This window comes from Chlamydotis macqueenii, chromosome 1 (genome assembly GCF_036417535.1).
Source record: "Chlamydotis macqueenii isolate bChlMac1 chromosome 1, bChlMac1.mat, whole genome shotgun sequence".
Taxonomy (NCBI): Eukaryota; Metazoa; Chordata; class Aves; order Otidiformes; family Otididae; genus Chlamydotis; species Chlamydotis macqueenii.
This window is the reverse complement of record NC_141556.1, coordinates 160,324,847-160,348,280: the sequence shown is the minus strand read 5'-3', so window position 1 is coordinate 160,348,280 and position 23,434 is coordinate 160,324,847. Positions and strand designations below refer to the sequence as shown.

At 35.0% G+C, this 23,434-nt stretch overlaps 1 protein-coding gene across 1 annotated transcript in view; it reads right to left on the bottom strand.

The window, feature by feature from the left end:
* Positions 1-23,434, bottom strand: part of UGGT2 (UDP-glucose glycoprotein glucosyltransferase 2) — an 83,539-nt gene that overhangs the window by 26,933 nt on the left and 33,172 nt on the right. Inside the window, exons 11-25 of the mRNA XM_086741388.1 lie at positions 23,181-23,272; positions 21,467-21,617; positions 19,888-20,007; positions 17,081-17,166; positions 15,992-16,127; positions 14,314-14,445; positions 12,697-12,861; positions 12,141-12,264; positions 11,960-12,058; positions 9,999-10,093; positions 6,877-7,083; positions 5,396-5,527; positions 3,306-3,433; positions 1,548-1,643; positions 1,017-1,119 (exon numbers count right to left, since the gene is read on the bottom strand). Of these exons, the coding sequence (XP_086597514.1) occupies positions 1,017-1,119; positions 1,548-1,643; positions 3,306-3,433; positions 5,396-5,527; positions 6,877-7,083; positions 9,999-10,093; positions 11,960-12,058; positions 12,141-12,264; positions 12,697-12,861; positions 14,314-14,445; positions 15,992-16,127; positions 17,081-17,166; positions 19,888-20,007; positions 21,467-21,617; positions 23,181-23,272 (1,866 nt within the window). The remainder of the gene's footprint in view (positions 1-1,016; positions 1,120-1,547; positions 1,644-3,305; positions 3,434-5,395; positions 5,528-6,876; positions 7,084-9,998; positions 10,094-11,959; positions 12,059-12,140; positions 12,265-12,696; positions 12,862-14,313; positions 14,446-15,991; positions 16,128-17,080; positions 17,167-19,887; positions 20,008-21,466; positions 21,618-23,180; positions 23,273-23,434) is intronic.

The window sequence follows — 23,434 nt, the reverse complement described above, 5'->3', positions numbered from 1 at the left end:
TGAATGGAAAGAGTTTCCAGATAATTCCAAAATGAAAATATTTTCATTTGGTACTATAAAGCTTTCATTTTAACTGAGAATGGTGAAATGAAAGATCTAGTTCTAGAGAAAAGTTAGTATTTCAGAGTCTTGAAATATCAGAATTTTATTGAACTTTTGAAGTGTTTTACTTTGATTCACTATTATGTATGAAGAGTGAGTGGATGCTTCAACATTTGATACAAAAGGCATACAAGGGCAGGAAAATGGGAGGGGAAAAAGCAAGGTAAGAATTTATGAAACTTTCATAATTACTGCAGAGAAAAAGATAAACCAGGATGCAGCAAAAATCAAGTTACAGGCTTCAGAATTGTAACAGACCATAAAGAGAAGACAAAATTTACATTTTTATGGGAGACTATAAAGGAACCTGAGGTAGAGTGATATTCTGCAGCTAGAGAAAAAAAGAAAATCATTTTAGGAGCTATGTTTTTAGGACAGTTTCTCTTTATATGATCAATAGCTACACACAATGGAAGACTTCTAGATATACTTGGTAGCATTAATCAACTGAGAAATACCCTTCCAAGAGCTGAAAGGTTTATAGTCCAATCTTCTTATGATATTACAGGTCAGATTTAGACCACCTCATTTAGGTACCTTGGAAAACTAAGGTGATTTGGTTTAATGGAAAGAAGCATATGCCTCTTAAGATTTTGAGATGGGAGATCCTTTCCCTCTATATTATGCAGACAATCTACTCCTTTCTTTCTATTGACTATAAAGAGCATTTAGGGCCTCACTTCTAAAAGGACTGGTTCATGGGGCATCTGAATTTTAATTGCAAATAAGGTACTTACAATGATGGATGAGATCATCTCCAACTTTTTAATATGAAATTAAATAACCAAATATATATATTTTAAAATACCTAAATTTTGTTTACCCCTTTACTACACTGTACATGGAAATTAGAAAAAGTTCAGTAAAAATTCAACTACAAATATGTAAATTAAAAGAAATTATCACCATCTTACAATCAATAAATGAGCCATCTTCTGCGCTTCTCTTGTCAATGGATCCACAATAGCAATAACATCATAGAATGGTTCATTCTGTTGGGGATTGACTTTTACTACGCTGTTAAAAAAAAAAAGTAATGAAAACTAAACTGAATTTGTGGAAATAACAAACATTTTAGGCACAAACTTGTAATATCAGAGGCACTTTAGATTTTACTGCTCATGAAGACGTTTCCCTCATTTAAAGCAATAATCATTATTGTTCCCCATTATATCACTAGGAAAGCTAAATGTGAACAGCAATTAAAAATTTAGCATTAATCTACATAGTTCCACATTGCTTATTGATTAAATACATGCCCCATAACAAAATTAATAAAATAAAAGGAAAACACACAGCAAAAGTTTAAAAATGGCTTTTCTGTCACTGGTCTACAGTTTCCTTCACTGAGATCTAGAATCATCAGATTTGAGAAGCACTGGCAGTGACATAATTTAAAAAAAAAAAAAAACTTTAAGTGCATTATCATGACAGACAGAACTTACCTGTGCTGTTCTTTGAGTAATTCAGCATCTTGTCTCATCTCTGTTTTAGGCAAAGATGACAGTAGAGCATCTATTTTCATAATCAAATCACTTCCACTACATTAAATAAGGCACATATAATTTGTTTTTCGTTAGAAAAGGAGTAAGACATTCATATTTTAACGTATGTCTGTCTGCATAAGGAATATTTTAAAAGCCCACATCCCAAACCTGGACTCTTTAAAATGATTATCTCCTTGAGATTTGTAGCATTGAGTGAAACCTTTAGCATGATAATGCCCAAGAACCACTACTGCCTTAGAGCTTGTGAGCTGTACGCTTCTTAAGTGATGCAAAATTAGTAGAATTACTGTTCAGCCTCACAGTTTGCATGGTACAATGTGCTGACATTTATAGCTCTTTATTACCTTTTTTTTTTTTTTCTCAATTTTTTCCCTTTGTGATCTGGGAACAGACATAAATGAACAAGTTTCAAGTGTACTTGGCCATATCTTTTAATTTCTTTTAGCATTTCTTACTGGAATTTCCTTAGAAACCTTAGTAGTTCTATTTCAGTGTCACTAAGTCTTAATATTTGATTAAATATGTTTTGCCTCTCATTACTCTCACTACTTTTCTCCTTGATAGTTCTATCTCTTCTTGATTTTGTTTTTTTTGGTAGTTATTCTTTCAGTTGTGCTAGTCCTTCCACATATCGGAAAAGATACTCAGACACAGGAAGTCAATAGATATGTAAAAATAATGTCATTTTGCTCTCTTCTTTGTACTCAAACTGGATCCTTAGATTAAAAGCAGGCTAGAACTCAACTTTACACTTCTTCAATTAACAGATGTGTGAATGTTGTCTAGCAGGGTGTCAGAGCACCGCATCTGCCCATGCCTCCACAGGCTCCTCTTCTAGAGATTCACAAAGACAATGCACTTTCTTATTTCAAATATCAATACTCTGGTATTACTGTGGTTTTAAGATGCACTAGATTTTATAAAGCTTGTTATTATTCTTAATAATAAGCTTGTTTACTCTTAAGTAAACAAAGGGTAGTAGGAATTATTTACAGTTAGCTGTACTTGTCTCTTGGTTGTAAGTACAGTGAAAGTAGAAAATATCTGGAGTAACTCAGCAGAGCTACACACATGTTATGAGGATATGATTCTCTGGACATGCAACAATCTCTTATGCCTTAGCCTCATCACACACATGACCAATTATAAAAAGGTGCATGTCTCTTGGATTACACTAGGGTGCCTTCTTTCCTGCTCTGTGCTGTAACAACAAGGTTGTCAGCAGCAGGGTAAATGACTCACGCAGCTGAAACCAAACATATACAGTTTATATATCAGGAGAAAACTATGTTAAATAACATAATTAGCCAAGCATAAAGGTGATACAAAATTTAGAAGATGTGCCATTTCTTCTAGAAAATAAGGCAAGGGTAATGTAAGTATACTAAGCAGGTAAGTATAAGTCGTCTGTCAGGGAAATGCTAAAAAGGAAATGAGACACAGTTAAACCTGTCTATGTAGAATGAGGGTGGTGAAATAAGGGAACAGGTTGCCCAGAGAAGTGGTGGATGCACCATCCCTGGAAACATTCAAGGCCAGATTGGATGAGGCTCTGAGCAACCTGATGGTTGCAGGGTTGGAGATGTCCCTGCTCCTTGCAAGGGGGCTGGACTAGGCGATGTTTAAAGGTCCCTTCTAACTCAAACTATTCTACAATTCTACGTCATAAAGCCTCAAAATGCAAAAGTATTTTACCTTTTACTACTGTTTCCCATCTCTTTGACAATAGCTTTAATCTTCTCCGCTGAGGTACTGTATGTTACTTTTTCCAACAAATTAAAGTCTTCTGCATAGAATTGATTTTCATCTAAAGGACCCAGTACCTTAGAGAAAAAAATATTAGTAACCATAGAATGTTCCAATAATGTTTCTTCTGTAAGCAAAAATACACTAATATTTTAAATGAATGCACAATATTCAATATGCAACCCTCAGCCCTATATACATCACTGTTATTAACTATTTAGTACTAAACTGTAAGGCAACTATGCAGGATTAAATTTTCACAATTATGCAATAATAGTTAATTATCAGTCACAGAGTAGCTGCAATGGAAATATCCATGATATTTTTCATTATATGTACCTAAGTAAAGGAGTACACTGTTTAGAAACAATAAATCTAAGTTTACGAAAAAGCTCTGTTAGGTAAATGATTTTAAACTGAAATTCCAATTACCATCTGCCTACCAACTCTTTAGTTGTTTAATTCTGTGAAAACAAACTTAACTTCTCAAGGCTTCTCAGATGAAGCAGAATGGATAGAAAGGAAGAAAAGAGCAAAGGATAAGATGCAGGACATCCAGAGACAAGAAATGGAACTAGTATGCTTTTTCGGTGTCTGAAGGCAAAGAAGGTGCCTTAAAGTCCCAGAAAATAGTTTTGAGGGTGTTGTTTGGATGTCCTACTCATAGTCTACCAGGTTAAACTGATCCAAGTCAACCTCAACAACCCACACAGCTCCCAGGATAGAATGTCATGATATAAGTTTGGTGCTGAATGTCTCTCCCAAAATTCAACTGCTACCTAGAAAGGAGAAGTTACCTAACAAAATTCCACTTCTGAATTTTTTCTTAGTATTAATGATGCATGAGATAGAGAAAATCATAGTGTGATTATGAAATACAATGCTACTTTTGTAGAAGTCATAATTAGAAAAAAAAAATTGCTTGTAAAAACAAAAACTCAGTGCTGAAATAGCACGGCTAGAAATGAAGGATATCTCAGGTCTTTTTTAGAAGTAACCTTTTAAAGTGAAAACATGCTTCAAATAGATGAATATATAGTATCAAATTATTCAACTATTTTTAAGAAACATAATTACCCAAAACTTAAAATATTACATTATTTGAGCTTTTTAATGCATGGAAAACAGTAACAACTGTTTATAAAATAGTATTGCATATTTAGTTATGGGAGGAGTGATTGACACAAAGAAAAGCCAACACAGTTCCATTGTGCTTCATCAACAGAAATGCTTTCTGTGCGTTCATTAGTGGTATTTCAGTTGTATCTCAGAAGCCATTTAATTATGTTGTTACTGCACAACAGTAACTAAGAACACAATCTAAAGTGAGTCTCCAGTAACGAGATACCAATATAGTATGTCTATTTCCTTCTAATGGTAGAGCAATAAATAGAAAATATAAAAGAGTTAACTCAAAGAGCAGTTTTTATAAATTGTATTTGTAATGTAAAGTATTGACTGTCATTAACAGGTACTAAATAATGAATCAAATGTTGTATTTTTTAGTTACAGTTCATCTCTAGCCACTGTAATTAAGGCTATTGGTTTCAGAATATACATACAAGAAATTGAAACAACAAAACTATACTTTTATTTGAACATTAAGAAAAACTTAACATTTATAAACAATTTGGGAGTTTTAGAGCCTGAAATACTACCCTAGTCAATGTAATTTATTTTTTATTATATATGCAGTAGTTTCTCCTATCACAAGTATGTAAAATATAGGTAACTTCAGGATCAAAATTTATTCTTTAATATCATTAATAATACACCAAATACTACCTTATTTAGAGAATTTTGTCAGATTAACTCTTAAATAGCTGTGGGAATGATATACTTACACAGTAGTGTCAATAGAATGGAGCTAAACAAATTAGGAATAAAACAAACAAAAAAACCCCATTCATACCATTCTTTAACAACAGGCTGAATAAGTGGGAAATCAATATAATACATTCCTTTAGCTTGAAACTGAAGTTCCAGGAAGTAAAAAATACCTACAAAAAGACTGAAAAATTACTTAATTTCTTTCTTACCCTGCCATTGCTCATAACAGCCATTTGCCCAGGAAGCAGCTTCAGAACCTCCTGGCAGAACATCTGGTGGGTTTTAATTAAATCCAATCCTAAAGTGTTGTACTTCTTCTCAAAAGTATCATCATCCATTCCCTAACGCGAAGGTAAACCATAAGATGGTGGAAAGATTCAGCAAAAATAAGTTTTCTAACAGGTGAGGTAATCAAATACTCTTTTCAAGTTATGGGGTAACCAGAATTCAAAATAAAACAACAACAACCTCAGCTTCAATGTAAGTACATTGGTACTTAGTGTGCACATTTTACCCTTGGGTAACTGTGAATAACCATGAGAGGAAAGCTGAGCCTGAGGTTAAACACTTTTTCTACAATCCAGCACACAGCTGCATGAAAAATAACATTCTCTGTTATTTTTCAACAACTGAACCGTATTCTCACTTTGAGAAAAAAGGTATTAAAAAAATCCATAATACTCTAAAAACCTAACTGTAATTTTAATGTGGTTATTTGATAACACCTTAAACATGTTTTGAGAAAGCCAATATCATCCAGTAAGACACATAACAAATCAATGTTCAAAGTGGGAAAAAAATGCAGGAACTTTGCTGTGCTTACAATGGCACTGTGCCTCACTGGTCAAAATTATCCTGCTGCACTAAACTCTACTGATATGTGTTTCTTCATTAGAAATATACAGACCAAGCAAATAGATTAATTCAGATACAACTACTATAACAAAATAAAGCAGCAACATGCATACACTGCTTAATTAGCTACCTTTACATCTTGCAAAACTTATTAGACAATGAAATAAGAACATGACCCAAACCAGCTAATTAACTTTCCAATATGGTGCCAGAAAGTTCTCTTAGTCTTCCAAATCTTTCTATTTAAAAATACTGCAATTTATAGCTCCTTCTGAAACAAAGAAATTGTAGATTGCAGCTGTTATTTGATAACTGAGCTCCACTCTACATGTGAGCTCTGAAATCAGCAACATCTGTATTTCAAATCAACTAATTTTCACAGAAACACACTAGAAAATGTTGGCCAGAAGTATACAATGCCTGTTAACCTCAACTGCATCTGTCTGTGCCTATTACTGCTCACAACAACAACAGCAAAGTAGAATAAGTTACTTCTGAAGTCTTAATTTTTTTACAAATATTCATACACTAACTTTAATTGAGAGCTATAGAAAAACCAGTTAAAAAGTTAAACTATTTCAGTCTCAATAATCCAGTATCTGTACTCTCTGTTTTTCAGTACTCTTGTATTTTCTTCCTCTACTTTAAAGAAAGTGTCTAGTCTTTCATCACATAGAAGTTGTCAAAAATCCAAATCTGCTTGAGTAGAAACTGTGTAAGGATTATAAATTTCACAGCATTTGGCCAAACACTTTTACCTTCCAACAACATCTTCTTACAATAAAACATATGAAAAATTAAAAATAAAGTAGACTATAATTTAGTTTGCACTCACTGGGATGAGGAATTTAGTGATTTTAGTTCCAGCAGCAAGGGATTTTGCTGTCTCTTCCTTAGCGAGTTTACTTAAGAAACTTTTTAAGTTGCTGTTGTTTTGGGTTAGAAAAGCGGCTAAAATTCCTCTTGCAATGGTTGTGTTATCTTCCTTTATTTTTGATGAAGGATTAATCAAAATCCCAACTCGTGTATGACTGCTTGTTTTCTGCAAAGAAAAATACAGAATAATACACAATTTTACAGTTCCATCTGCTGTTACCTAATGTATTCATATCTATTGTAACTCTGAGAAATGCCCTTAAGTATTTAATTTTTTGCAGCTATTTGTCTTTAGAAAATACATCAATGCCTAATTCAGAACTTCAGCTAGGAATAAAAAGGTTATTAGTAAGGATTTACCTATTCTGTAATACATATTTTAAATAGATTTTTTTTTTTAATAGAACAATTGCCTTTGAGCATTCTGCAGAAGCGTATTTTTAACAAAGGACAAAGACAAGCATTCATTTACAGACTTCAGAACTGGTTTTGTAGATGTTTTTCTATTTTTCAAAAACTATCAAACTAAGCATGAAATGAATACAAGAAAATGTATCCTTTTATCACTTGAATCTTAATCAACAGGAAAACCTTTCACTTGCTAAAATCAGTGATGCCACTTAAATTTTACTAGAGTGATAATTCTAAAGGTAGGATAAAATAGCATCACTAACTGAAGAAAAGCTAAATGGACTCTATTGCAGTAACGAATACAAAAAAAAGGAATGAAATCCCTTGTACTCAACATATTTAAACAGCAAGCTTTAAACTGCAGCCCCTGAGAAAAGTTTTGTTAAAACACTTATTTGAAAAGCTTGAAACTGTGTACTTTAAACTGTTCCTGTGAAGCATGGACAGAAGACAGGTGGCATACTATATTAGGAGACACAGCAAGTCAATCGAGCGAAGTTCTTATTCTCCTCTACTCGGTACTTGCAAGGCTGCATTTGGACTGCTGTGTGCCTGGTTTTGGTCCTCCTAATGCAGTAAGGATGTTGAGACGCTGTAGAGGCTTCAGCAAAGGGCTACCAAGATAGTCAGAGGCACTGAAGAAGCTGGGCTTGCACAGTCTGGCAAAGAGGAGGCTACCGAGAGTCCTAGTAGCAACCAACAACTAATGAAGAGGGAGTGAAAAACATTACAGGGCCAAACTCTTCTTGGTAGTGGCAAAGAGAATAATAAGGGGTAATGGTCACAAATTTTGGCCTGGCACGAAAAACTACACTAGGAAGGCAGTGCAACACCAGAGCAATTTGTCAAGGGAGAGGATGGAGGTGTCTTCTTGGAGATTTTTCAGGACTCCTTCAGACAAACCTACAGCTGACCAGACCCAGTGATGGCAATAATCCCACTTTGAGCGGGAAGCTAAACTAGATGACCTTGAGAGGTCGCTTCCAGCTAAGCCATCTCCAGTTTTTTCAAATTAAGTAAAAACATACTACTAGTTTTCACAATACTATGTATTAGCCAGAATAGATAAAAGTGAGTTCCCTTCAGCCACATCCCTTCCCAGATTCTTGCACACTTTTCTTCAAATGCCAATGGCAAGTCACATACGAGAGATGTCTATGCCATTTCTGCACCTATCAGAAATTCTACTAGTCCCATCCCTAGGGACGGGAAAGGAGTAGAGAATCTCCATACAAATAAATAGGCTTTTAAAAAATACTATGTTTTTGTCTTTTTGTCATGAAACTCTGAAATAGAATCATAGAATCATAGAATGGTTAGGGTTGGAAGAGACCTTCAAAGGTCATCTAGTCCAACCCCCCTGCAAGGAGCAGGGACATCCCTGACTAGATCAGGTTGCTCAGAGCCTCATCCAGCCTCGCCTTGAACGTTTCCAGGGATGGGACCTCCACCACCTTTCTGGGCAACCTGTTCCAGTGTTCTATAACTCGCATCGTAAAAATTTTTTTCCTAATTTCTAATCTAAATCTACCCCCCTCTATTTTAAAACCATTACCTCTCGTCCTATTGCAACAGGCCCTACTAAACAACCTTTCCCCATCTTTCTTGTAGGCCCCCTTGAGGTACTGGAAGACCGCTATCAGGTCTCCCCGGAGCATTAGACCATGCAGTACATGAGGTTTATCTAAATCAAATCTACAAATCAGAATGAAGATAACCACTTAAACTGCTGTTTCATTGAAGATCCAACAAACCTTGTTATGAATGGCTTTTTCTAATGTTTTCCCTGGATTCTCCTCACTAACACACAGAACTTGCCCAGACAGTGCTCACTGTCTAGTTGGGAGCTATGATGTATTTTCCCCACTGAAAGGTGGAAAAAATGAAACTACAGAGGCAACTTATCTGTCAAGCCTGGGTCACAGACCTAGCCTTCAGATAAATTAAGTGTTTTTCTGTAACAAGGACTTTATTCCTCTTTGCGGTTTTTTAAGCCTCTTTGAGACATATCTGGTATTACACACTTCCTGCAACATACAAATTTTATAATTCCCTTAAGGTGGTTCTTGTTTCATTCCTGACAAGTATAGATGTTTTCCCAATTTCAGTCTAATTACTCTTCTAACCTCCCCAGAACTGAGTGGTTTTTGTCATTTATATTCATGTGACATTTACTTGTATAATTTAAATCCTATTATTAATACTGATGAACTTAAAAATAAGCAAACTCAAAACCTCCTCCTAGCATATTATTAAAATACAAAAAAAGTTAATGTGTCTCAGAAACATACAAACAGTACTTGGAAAAATGGTCACTTCATGGTGACAGCTATGCCACACAACACAGGAGAACACCGCATAATGGTTCACACCAACAGGCATTATCCTAACTTCCCTGGCCCAGGTAACATACTAGGTTACCTCACGGGAGAAGGTCCATAATTGGGAAGCAATTCACACTTTTAACGCACAGCGTCATAGTTTGTCTCCTGCGTCTCCAGTGGTGCAGGAGAGCAGAGCAAAATGAAAACACAGTCTCATAAGTCTGCACCTGACTCACAAAAAAAACCCAGTTACATCTTTATTTAAGAATATAATTATTGAATGTGCACAGTGCTGTTAAGAACATATTCATAATAATTATTTTAATAAAAACTGCTAGAAGCTCACCAGGTGTTTCAAGGCATTAGAAAGCAGTCGTCTCCCAGCTGGTTTATCGAAATCAGCAATAATCCAGATAGTAACAGCATACAATGCATCTTCATCTAAAAATTAAAGATAATCTTGCTTTACATTCTGGAGAATTTTCTCACAACTAATGAATAACGAATTAGTTCTGCTGGAGATTTTGAAGTTATGTATATGTTTGCTGACTTCAAATGTGTAAGACTAATCTTTGTCACATCAGAATCTTTTGACCTCTGAATTGAAATAAAATTCTTAGGAGGTAATTTATCATGTTAATATGAGAGTCACTAAAATAACCAATCTGTTGTTGTACCACTGAAGCAAGATGGTATTAAATAATAAGCTAGCTCCAATTAACAAGATCTGCTTTACCAGAGGTCTCTTGTGAACACTTCATGGAGGCGGGTCATATAGCCAGAAATGAAAATAATTAAGTAGTTAAAAGAATGCATAAGTTAGCCATTCACTTTCCCTGGCAGCAAAGGGAGAGTCCTTCAACCAAAGGAAGGACAAAAAACTTATTTCTGGACACAACCAGGAATATACCAAATACAGTCCAAATCAAGTAAACTACTATATAGGTATATATGCAGAAAACTTCCCTTTTTTTCTGGTCTACAGCCTCCTGTTATTCTTCGTAGAAGGGCAATGATACATGAAAAATTCTGCAAAATTCTTTATAAGAGTGTCAGTCTACTCAATTCTATCATATATCCCCTAAAAGGTAACATGTATAGACAGGAATTTTACAAGGTTCTGGTGAGATTCTAGGAAGACGTTATTATTAAGTGCTGCTGCAGTCTAGAGAAACACACTGTGGACAGATTTGAAATGTAGATTCCAGCTTAAAGGTTATGGGTTTTACACAAGAGATCTGAATCTTAGAAATGAATCTACAGATTGAAAGCCAGTCATCATTCAACAACTAGCTGGGCTGTCCCTGTGATTGTACACAGAGAATCAAACAGGGTAGAACAATCTTATTCTAGAGAAATATAGGTATATGGCACTTCCTTCTGATAATGGAGTAAGTAAAAACTATGTTAACACTGCACAAAAATTACTGAAGAATAGCACTTTGTTAACAGGATTACTCTGTCTCTTGACACACTGATGTAAATGAGCAGTTGTTAACTATCTAGACCTAGAGGTTAACAAGGTACAGACTATTGCAAAATTCCATGCAGTATTATGCCCTCACAGTTGTAATTGTAATTTATTCTAACTACAAAGGAAAGTATTTGCATATGCAATATTTTACACCAAAAAATATTTTAACTGTACAAAAAAGCGTGAGTTTTAGTAAGATAAAATGCGTAAATGAGTGATAATCCATTAGAATATATATATATATTTTCTTTTCTATAGAAAGCCAAAGCTTCAGATTTCAAAAATTAAGCAATCTAACTAGAGGAAAAATAGAGATACTGAATGTCAATAAATAAGAAAATCATTTATTCCTTAAATTCTAGAAATACCTAATTTTGATATATGTTATAAAGACTATACATTCCTCACTTGATAATGCTGCAACTAAAAGTCACTTGAAAATTGATTATACTCTCTTTAATATCCTCATGTAAAACCATATTAGTATGAAAAGTGAGTCTGTTTTTGAAGCTACAAAAGTCTTGCAAAGCTTTTTAACTTCATCTCTGTAAACCAGAAGACCACTAGCCATGATATCCATCCCATTTCAAAACTACAAAATCTAAAATAACTATCCTGTTAATTATAGTTTATGTTTCTAACGTTAGGATATGATCTGGCTCCTGAAAGAAGACACTTGGATATTTGGAAATTTTTCAACTTACATAGCATCCTTGGGATACTTACTTGGAATATTTCACTGTCAAATTTCAACAATTTGTAATACCCATATATGTGTGTGTATACATACATACATATATATATATATATAATCCATATAAAAATGAATATACCCTTTTTTGTTAAATACTTCATGTTGTCTGAAATTACAGCACTTTTATCTTGTGAGTCCAAAAAGGAGAAAGTGGAGAAGTCTTCCACATCAAATGGAACTGCAAAATGTAAACCACAACAGGTTAGACTTAAAAAAAAAAGGAAAACCATAACAACACCCAATCTGAGAAAAGTATTTACCAGATGTGGATCTGAAATGTATGTATCTTCTTTCTGCTCCAAGGACAGTGGGGTTTATACGGGAAACTACATTGTTTTGATCCATAAGAAAATCTACTGCATTTATATGATCATTTAACAAACCCTGTGATAAGAGAAAAAAATTAAATCTGTACTTTTATCGTTTCAAAGACCAAGTATTTATACAACCTTTCAACAGACCTTAAAGCTTCTATGTACACCAACTTACAGACAATGTCAAGTCAAAAAGTATAAATATCACACAGATAGTATTTCAAAAGATCAGATACAAATTTTTCAATGAACAACTGCAGTACATTCTCAGTTTCTCGTTGAAAAATTCCATATAATTACTATATGCTTAGTTGATCCTTCCATCTTATATAATCTAAATATACTATTTCAAAAGCATGACCACAAATTAATGTAACAATTTCAGTTGTGATGTTATTAACTCCAAGCCATCTCATTATAGAAAATTTAATATATAAACATGACTCAAACAATTCACTGCCAAATATTTCATCTTGCATTCGTTCAGAAATGTTAAACATACCATGAATACTGCCCTCTGAAAGAACCCGGTGGCATCAATAATCCTCTGAAGAATAACTGTCTCTAACTTTGCAGCATCCATCTCCTCTCTGTTAAAGGGCACGCCATTAAACAGAGCTTGAGGCAATGGACCCAGGCCAGTCTTTTTATAAAAGGTTGCTCCTGCCTGATCACATCAGAAATATCACAGGATTAAATAGACTGTGGCTGACTGTAGCAAAAAATGAAACTAATATCAAGAGACAATGAACTCTGATCTCCAAGCACTATTCACTGTCACACCTTCTCCAGGAGCATGGACAAAACACGAAATGTTTGGAAACCAAACAGGACACATGGGACTCATTTCTCAAACGGAATGACAGAAGAAATGATATATGGTGTTTTAAACTTTTGCTTTATCATCTTGCTGAGAAATATTATTTTACTTTGCTTAACATTCTTAGTAAAAAATATTAAGTAAATAACATTGGAGAAGAACTTTAAGACAGTCATAGTTTCAGGCGGATCAACACGGATCTTTTATCCAAAGGCAGCACCCCAAAAAAAACCTCAAAAGGCTTTTACGTTCAGAAGCCAAGCCTTACTTGACAAGAAAGCAGAACAAGCTATCTTTTACTCAAACAGATAAAATTCAGTGAGAAAAATAGAAATAAAAATGTATTGCAAGTAGTTCCCCCTTCCTATTCTGCATCCTTTTATGCTTGCTTTCAGTGTTATTTTCTGGATAGCTACAAACTCTATGGCAGTATCTGTGTGTCCATCTTTCTGTCATCCCACTGTCTCCTCCCTGATCTTCATCACAGTCTCATTGTCCCTGCTTCTACAGGGGGCTTCCTCCTGGTGGCTTGTCTGCCTATTCTTCTTCCTTTAATATTCTTTATGGGAAGTCTTCCTCCCCTAAGTGTACCCAGCTGTTTCCAGGGCAGATTCAAACTGTCCTTCTGTAAGAAGCCTCCATGCCACTCAGTGAAGAACATCAGCCTAAGGAGAACAGCATCTTTTTAAAGGAACATAACATACGTTATATAAGAATTTTTTAAAGGAAATAAATAAAATGGATATCATGTGTCAGAAACACAAGATTGCGTAAATGGCATGGCTGAAGACTCATGAAGGGAAACAGTATTTTTTATGTATCTTAGCAGAAAATTTTCTACATAATCAATTGCAGATAAAAATATGTCTTCTCTATAGCTTTAAATAAAAATCCATAGCTGTCTTTCCCAAAGGAAATTATAACCAGAAAGCATAATTAAAGGAAACAATGATTTGCCTAGAGGACAGGCTTCAGCTCCTCACCCAGAAGACAGAGGTAAACAACTTCTGCAGTGCAAGAAAGATCCCTTGACATGCTTACTGGAAAAAAAAAAAAAAACCAAAACTTGTGCTCCTGAATGCAGCAGGTAATAGTAAATTCTAAAAGTGAGAGTAGTAGTGCAGAAACCCTTTCAACGTTTCCACTAATGACCAAATGGTGGCTGAAGAAAAAATTGACTCAGAGATACTCTGTTTACTTGCTTTAACATTTAGCAATCTTTCAGCTCAGCAAATGCAATAAAGCAAGGGCAATAAACTGTGTACTACAGTATCTCTTACCACTTTGCTCTCAACATACCTTCCTCCCTTCATCGTATTCAGAATGAACACCTAGTATACTCTGAACATCAGCGTGAGGGTATTCACTTCTAAGAACATCTTTCACATGATTTACTGTTAGAATATGTCCATTTTTCACTTCACGGTACATCTGTAAAAATTATAACAGAAAGAAATAAAAATAATGTAATAAATTCTCAATCATAATTTAATAAAATTGATAAAAGTAAATAAACAATAAATACAATTTTTTTATAATGCTCTAGTAAATTTTGTACGCATATAGTTTTATATTGCTTTTATTGCTATCTCGCAGTTTTTATACTGCTTTAGTAATTATCACCATCACACATATGTACAATTTTTCATTGGAGCACTGTTCTGATTAATCCATTATTATACCTTTAGTGTAAATCTGAAGTGGCAAAGGAAACACATTTATGTGAGCTGAATGTGAAAGGTTATTTCTCTCCACTGATAGAAAAAGAATGTAAATTCTTACTACAAACTACCTAACCATGGATAGTTACCTGAATGTATACGAGATTAATCCAAGACTGAATCAGTGATACTTTTTCCTACAGTGACATTTTTTCCTCACCAATGCTATTTTATTTCATAGCATAAGATTTTATTACTTTAATCATACATACAAAAGAAATTTGAAGTGAAAATTACTCAATCATTTTATTTTCAAATGAGGAACAATACATTTCTCCCTATAGCTCTGAATATCTCAAACTTGTATTTTACTGATTCTACTTCTGTTATCTTTTAACTATATTTATCATCCCCTCCTTTTTATATTATGAAACAAAGTAAATAAAGGAACATGACATAAAAGCACATTGATATTTGTGATTTGGTCATAGATAATAGTCATGCATGTGTTTCAGCTCCTAACTCTTGTGGATTACTATTTCTCTTCCAAGGTACTCCTAGTTACTTCAGTTCCTTTCATCTTAAGCTCTCTGAGTTTGTCCATGACATTAGTTTCTAGGCACAGAACAGAATAATAGAAAACAAAAGTAAGATAAAAATGTTAAGTATTAATACCATATTCTGTGATACAACTTTGCCTGCAAAGTCTTCATGTAGACTGCTCACTTTATTTCCCACCATTCATCTCTTGTCTCTGAAATATCTGCCTTTACATGAACCTGCATTCTGTCACACAGAAAACCTGTCTTATTCATTAAGCTGCAAACTTGGAATATTTCTGTTTTCTACACCCATGAGCAGCTCAAGCATGATCAAAAAACAACTTACCTTACTCTGTTTCACTTTCTACACTAAAGAACAACCAAAGGTTTTTCAAAGCTTATAGGATTGCTAAAGTGATATTAAAATGTCTGTACTCCAAGAGATGCAGAACACAGAGACAGACACATCACACTAACACAAATAATACAGAATAATTTTTCACAAGAAAATACTAAAAGCTGTAAGGTATGCATCTACCTTTTTACATTTTTGAAGAAAGCCTGTAAATAGGTAAAATGACAAGAACAAGTTGGTTTCCAGAGGAGGAAAGTATTTATGCAAATCATTCTATAGCATATTAATGCTATACATGTACTTTCCTTCCATGTAAAGTAAATGCAAATGTATCATGTTGTCACAAGGTAGCAAAATCCTAACTACATAGAAAAGAAATTAAAAAAAAAAAAAAGGTGATTTCTTGTGAAAGAACTAACATTAATTATGGAGGTAAAGGCTTGAGAGGTGTCAGATTCCTCTGCAATGTAATTAAAGGTTCGCCAAAGAGCTATTCCAGCATCTTCATTTCCATCAATTTCCTCTTTTGTACTTAAAATGAAAACGAATCCGATTCTACAAAAAACAAAAAGAGATCATACATTTTAAAACAATATCAGTTTCACACACATTCTAATATCGACACAGAAGAACAAGATGTTTGCGTTCAAGTAGTCCGTCCAGCATGTAGGGATGAAACACCTGTGCCTAGGGGGTGCTGTCATGATTGCATGTGGTGGCACTGAGGATACCAGCAAGGCCCACAAGGCTCACGCCTCCCCCTCTCTGCCCCTTGCTTATGCTTCTTCACTTTCTTTTTCTCTTTTTTTTTTTTTAGTTATTTTCCCCTTCTTGAATACGTTATCACAGAGGCATTATCACTGAACATTCCATCACCGACTGGCTTGGCCCTGGCCAGCAGCAGGTCCACCCTAGACCCGGTCAAGTCCACTGGACATCTTACAGAAGCTGCCACTGCAGCCCTCCCACAACTACACAAAACCAAGACACCAGGCCATAGTATTTTTACAGCATAAAGTGTAATTCAAACCTAACAGCCACTCGTTTGCCTGTACAAAACATACTTATTAAATTGAGCATCATAATTTGCACACATAACTCGAAGATGTCACTGAACTGTTTGGCAAATACTCCAGAAAGCTCAGAAGTCCAAGATATTAATGTGAAGATCCTGTTTCTCCAGCAAACAAAGGCTTTGAGCAATGAGACAATCTATTTTGCTTAGAATGCTATTTCACATGGCATCCAGTGGGACTATTTGACAAGACAATTTACCGGAGTTCTGCAGTTCATTTTCCACACTCAGATATGTTCTCTTGCAGCCTATTTGCTTAAGAATACTCAAGTAAGCTTAATGCAAGTGGGTAACCAATGTGTCTTATTAGAATGTTGTTGTGTTGGACTTCATTTGAACTCCCATCTTTGCCTAGCAGTATAGAAGATGAAGAACAAAAAAGGAAAGTAACCTTCTTTTAAAACTTTTCATCAACACTTCAGTTTTTCCTTACCTAAGTGGTATATCATCATGATAGAATAATTCAGCTAGTTTCATATAATCACCTGTATCTTCTTGGACAGGATCAACAAAAAGTACCTAAGAAGAGAAAACATATTATACAGCCAATATTCATTCTTGATGTCTGTTTGTTTGGTTTTTTTTTTCAGACATAAAATCTAAGATAAGAACAGAAATTTCCAAAGGAGCTGTGCACCCCAACTGTTTTCAATTTCCTAGAACATTCATTCTAAGAAAATACTAAGAGTATAAATGAAAATAACTTCAGAATTAATGAATTTGGATCAAATACTGAAACCAGGATTTAAACGTTTATTGAACTTCAAAACAAGTGATATCAGTACTCTCCTTTGAAATACTCTGTGCCAATACTTTGGTTTTTATTAATGAACTTGATATTTAATTAAAAAGGATCTAATGCTAGTTTTCCTATTACTTCTTTCAACTAACTCTTCTGTTGTGAAAGCCAAACTAAAATAAATAAACAGAATATATTGATTTAAAACTTCAATCAAAAAATGCAGCACTGGGAAAGAATTCTTCCTTCCTGTCTCACATATCTCTGTATTAATCACTCTTTCACTTATTGTAGCTTGCAGTGTAAAATCAGATCTTTCAGCTATGCACAGAATCTAAAACTGGGATCTGTCGGCATAGGCAGATTATCTTTATGCAGATTTAATTATGACATTGGTACCTTATTTATTCTGCTTTGCACTCCCCTTAGAATTTATCATAATTTTGCTAGAGTAGCTGAAATACAGCTGAATAATTTTTAAAACTTTGAAGTCTCTCCCTCTCAGAGTACAGAGAAATGTTACGTTGTAGATTTCTATAATAGAGTTTTTATATACAACCATGCCAATATTCAACTTTGAATATACAGTGCAGTATACTTCATATTACAAACATCTAATGCTTCATTATGAACATACTTTTTTTTTACTACATATTGCTTGTATTTTTGTTGTCTTTTTCATCTAATGAACTGCAGGTCACTTGGAGTGACTACATCACGGACAAGGGAAGAGCTATGGATGTAATCTATCCGGACTTCTGTAAGGCCTTGACACAGTTCCCCACAACATCCTTCTCTCTAAATTGGAGAGATATGGATTTGATTGATGGACTATTCAGTGGATACGGAATTGGCTGGATGGTTGCATCCAGAGAGTAGTGGCCAACAGCTCCATGTCTGGATGGAGACGAGTGACGAGTCACATCCCTTAGGGGACCATATTGGGACCAGTATTGTTTCTTTCCCCTATTAGCAACCTGATCTAGTTGGGATGTCCCTGCTCCTTGCAGGGGGGTTGGACTAGATGACCTTTGAAGGTCCCTTCCAACCCTAACCATTCTATGATTCTACGATAATAGCTTCATCAACGACACAGTGGGATCAACCACATCCTCAGCAAGTTTGCAGACGACACCAAACTGAGTGGTGTGGTTGGCACGTCTGAGGGACAGGATGCCATCCAGACAGACCTTGACAAGCTTGAGCAGTGGGCCCATGAGAACCTCATGAGGTTCAACAAGGCCAAGTGCAAGGTCCTGCACATGGGTCGGGGCAATCCTCAGTACCAATACAGGCTGAGGGATGAAGGGATCGAGAGCAGCCCTGAGAAGGATGACTTGGGGGTACTGGTGGATGAAAAGCTGGACATTAGCAGGCAATGTGCGCTTGCAACCCAGAAAACCAACTGTATCCCGGGCTGCATCAAAAGAATTGTGGACAGCAGGTCGAGGGAGGTGATTCTCCCACTCTGCTCAGACGCCACCTGGAGTACTGCGTCCAGCTCTGGAGCCCCCAACATAAGAAGGACATGGACCAGCTGGAGAAAGTCCAGAGAAGGGCCACAAAAATGATCAGAAGGCTGGAGCACCTCTCCTATGAGGACAGGCTGAGAGAGTTGGGGTTGTTTAGCTTGGAGAAGAGAAGGCTTTGGGGAGACCTCATTGCAGCCTTTCAGTACTTACAGGAGACTTGTAAGAAAGATGGAGAGAGGCTTTTTATGAGTAGTAGTGACACAGTGGAGATACTGTAGTGACAGAACAATAGGTAACAGTTTTAAACCAAAAGAGGGTAGATTTAGATTAGATATGAAGAAATGAGGGTGGTGAGACACTACAGTGTCAGACGGAAACGATCACCCAAAGAAGTTGTGGATGGCACATCATTGGAAGCGTTCAAGGTCAGGCTGGACGGGGCTCTCAACAACCTGATCTCATTGAAGACGTCCCTGCTCCTTGCAGGGGGGTTGGACTAGATGACCTTTAAATCTCCTTTCCAACCCTTCTCTGATTCTGTGATTCATACAATTACCTTTTGTAATTTAAATTTCAATTCAAATCAGCAATAGCTGTTTTCTTAACTTACTAAGTGACACAGAATACTATGTACAGAGGCTATAAGACATTCATAATTAGTATGCTTTATAACTTAAATCCTCTTGTACCTCAGTTCACCCTCTCTAAAACAAGGACAGTTATCATTACCTTCTCTCAGTAGTGTATTATGAAGAAAATCCATTGATAGTAGTGAATTATCTATATGTAGCATGTAAAGGAACAGAAAAGCTCCTGACAAAACTGTGCCCAAGTACACTTCTGGAAATCAGACCAATAGTCACCTATGACTCACTAGACAAAGTATTTCACCGCTATTAGCAGACCCACATGGAAACATGAAATTCTAACTTATCTTAACAATGAATAAAGCATATGTATTTTTCAATAATGTGTCTGTTTACATACTAATACATATGTATGAAAAAAAATTAAGTTATCCAAACTTACCAAATTATATAAATTGCGTCTAATTTGCTGTATAACTCCGGGAAATGCGGATTTTGGCAGTACCTGATAGCTTGCGGGCCATGTGCTATAGCTGTGATCTTGTTCTATATTATTAACCCACTACAAAAAAGGCAGCCATTTAAAAACCACATATTAAACATTGAGCAAAATATGTATGTATAAATAAAGATATTTTAAAACACATTGAAAGCCTAGAAAAAGTGAAATATTTTATCTTCTTTTTGAAATAGTAACAGAAAATAGCTTCTAAAATTTTTTTTTTTTCTTTTCAGACAAATTGTTTGAGGTTTTTTATTTGCAGTACATAATAAAACTAATAATGGATGGAAAAGGAAAAAAAGACCATTCGTACTCCGTATCAGGATGTGAATAAAATCAATTTTTTTCAAGTGTGGAAACTACTTTCACAATACAAAGGTCATATCAACATATAACAGTTATGTGTGTGTCCTGGTTCTGGCCAGGATAGAGTTAATATTTACCTGAGCTGGGTGGAGAACTGAAGCTGGTAGCCCCTATGGCTGGGATAGTTAACTAATTAGCTAACAGCTGGGGTTAATTTACCCAAATTAGCCAAAGGGCTATTCCATCCCATCTGACATCATGCTCAGTATATAAGTGAGGAGGGTGGTGAAGGGAGTCTCTTGCTACTTGGAAGAAACTAGGTGTGGAGATTTGTTGTAAGCCATTATACTGTATTTGTATTCCATCACTATATTGTCTTCTTCTGTCATTACTGTTAAATTTACTTTTTGTTCAATCTCAACCCACGTGTTTGTTTTTTTCCTGGTTTTCTTTTGTTTACCAATTCTCCCCCTGTTCTCTCAGAGGGTGGGGGGGGTGGAGTGAGAGAGAGACTGCGTAGTCTGGTCCCGATTGGGGCTGAACTACGACAGTGTGTAACACAGCATAACCGCCTTGTAAGACAAATCCTGTATTTTACCTATAACCTGAAGCAGCATTTTAGATACCAAAATAACTAATTAATATAGGGTCAGTTTGTTCTTCTAATGCTTTCTGTGCAAGCCTGTCTATACTTGGCATACAAAAGAGTGGAATATGGTTCTTTCAAGTTAAGAAAATTAGTATTTTAGTGCCTTCTCCATTTTCACACAAACCTTTAATTAAAACTATAAATTTTGAAGAAGAGAAAAAAGCAGAGTGATTGGACAATTAGAAACAAAATAATTAAGTTGTCCACAATTCACTTATCATACTTGTAAAGTACATTTACCAGTCTTGCATAATACAAAGATATTATATAGCTAGATTAATTGTTGCAGAGTCAAATTCTACAGCTATGAGTATGCAACTACTCTTGGATACATTCCTCTCTTTTTATAAACATCCTACACTTTAAAATTTTAATAAGGTATCAGAGAAAATTACTCCTAAAATATATTGAAGGGGTATCACCCTCCAAAATATTTCAAACTGCTTATCCATACACAGTCTTATGCTTAGTATTTCAATTACACTACAAAAAAAAGACAGACCGTCTCATACATGGCATAATCAAATATGTAATATTTATATTAAAAATAGTTTAATTACTTACTATTATTGAAGAGTGACGAATATCTAGCGCATAACTGTCATCTGTAGGATGTATATGCAACCTCATAAATTTACCCAAGATCTCCTCTTTGATTCCAAGTTCATGAAGGCCATGCATCACTTTTCCTTCCACTTTAAGAGTCTCTAAGATACTTTTTCAGGAAGACAAAATGCATAATGTCTACATAGAACTCTTCTCATTACATAAAAAGAAAACACATTTCAAAGACTTCTAAAATGAGGATTATTTTTAGTATTAAAAATAATTTTCATATTCTCCTGCATCAAATGTTTAAAACAAAGTCAATTAGCAAAACTATATGTCTCCAACTTATTTCAAAACATAATTATAACAGATTATACAACTCTTTTGTTCATTCACATTTATTTTATATGAAGGAATTTTATACATCTTTAGTAAGACGTGGCTGGAAAGAAGAGTACAAGGTTGCTTTCTGCATTGTCTTGGCTGAGACAGAAACCCAAGGTGGGGTTACCCTAAGAGGAAGCTTTGCAAGTGTGTAGAGAAGCAGGCAGCAAGTGATGGAGACACAGGCAAGCTCTAAGTCTGCATCATGGCAGAACCCTGAAAACAGCACAGAGGAAACACATAGCTACACCTCTAAAAGAAGACTCTTTTCCAGAAGACTCAACAGAACTCTAGAACATTTTCTGCTATCTGAAAATCCAATGTAAGAATGGAAACAAACTTGAAGTACCCAACAGCAGAACACAGCAGGTAAGATTTTACAAATGCCTTTATTTCTATCTTGCTTCATTTTGAATTTTCTCTATTCTAAAAGGTTTCTTCTAAAATATATTGAAATTAAACCTAGCAGTAGCATTAAAAAGCACTATTAATATTTGCACCAAAAAAAGATGCAAGCGACTCCATCTCAAAACTCTGGCTGAGAAAAAAATTAGGTAAAAAATGTAAGTATAAATGCTAAAGCCAAGAAAGTTTAAGAATCTCCATGGAGGAGAAAAGACGACACTTTGAGTTAAAAAATAGAAAATAAAAAATTGTAGACTCTGACAAGTCATAGAAACATGGTAAAAAACCTCAGCCTTAGCATCAGTAGATTTCCTGCCAGTTTGCAGGCCATTAAAGATGATTCTGAAGTAGTCATGTCTGTCCAGCTGTTGACAATATGCAGAAGAATGCAAGGGAAAGTGTTTGCAGTTTTTAAGTGGTTGCATAAAAGAGGCAAGCCACACCCAGAATAATTATACTCTAATTGCACAAACTGTATACACAATCCTTATATCAAAAAGCACATTAGTTCTGCATTAACGGAACTTATTACAACAGGTGGCCGGACAGATTTACAAGCATGCCAAGGTGTTGTGTATCTAAATTTAATGTCTGCCTTTAATTTTTAAGAAATAGGGATGCAAAAGCACTTAATTTACTTTTTATAAAGTGCTTTTCCCACCATTTTATACATACACGTTGGATTCCTCCCATTTCCAAATTAATTTTACATAATGAGTTGTAAGATTGTAAATAAACTAGAAAACATATTCCAAGAGAAAATGCTGTTTTCAACTACTTATACAATGTTAGTATTCAAAGCAAAACCACTGTAAACCAGTATTCCCTCTACTTATTGGCCCCCCAAAATGCAACAGATGAGATTATCTATCAACATAAGTCCAACTTCTCCAGCACTACTAGTAAATCTGTAATCTTCAAACAAAATGTACCGTCTTACCTAAAAGGATCATGAAAATCCAGGTCAATATGAAGGCCATTTAGATATAAATGTGCTTCTCCAGGTTGGATTCCAAGTGTTTCATAAAAATGCTAAAAAGTAAAAAGTAACTGCTAACTTATATGTTATACTGTAGACTGCTAACATATATGTCAACACTAACATACATATATAAATAAACCTTCAGTATATTCAGCAAAACAGACACATCAAATCTCTTCCATATCATTTCTCCTTTTAGCTGAGTGTTGTTG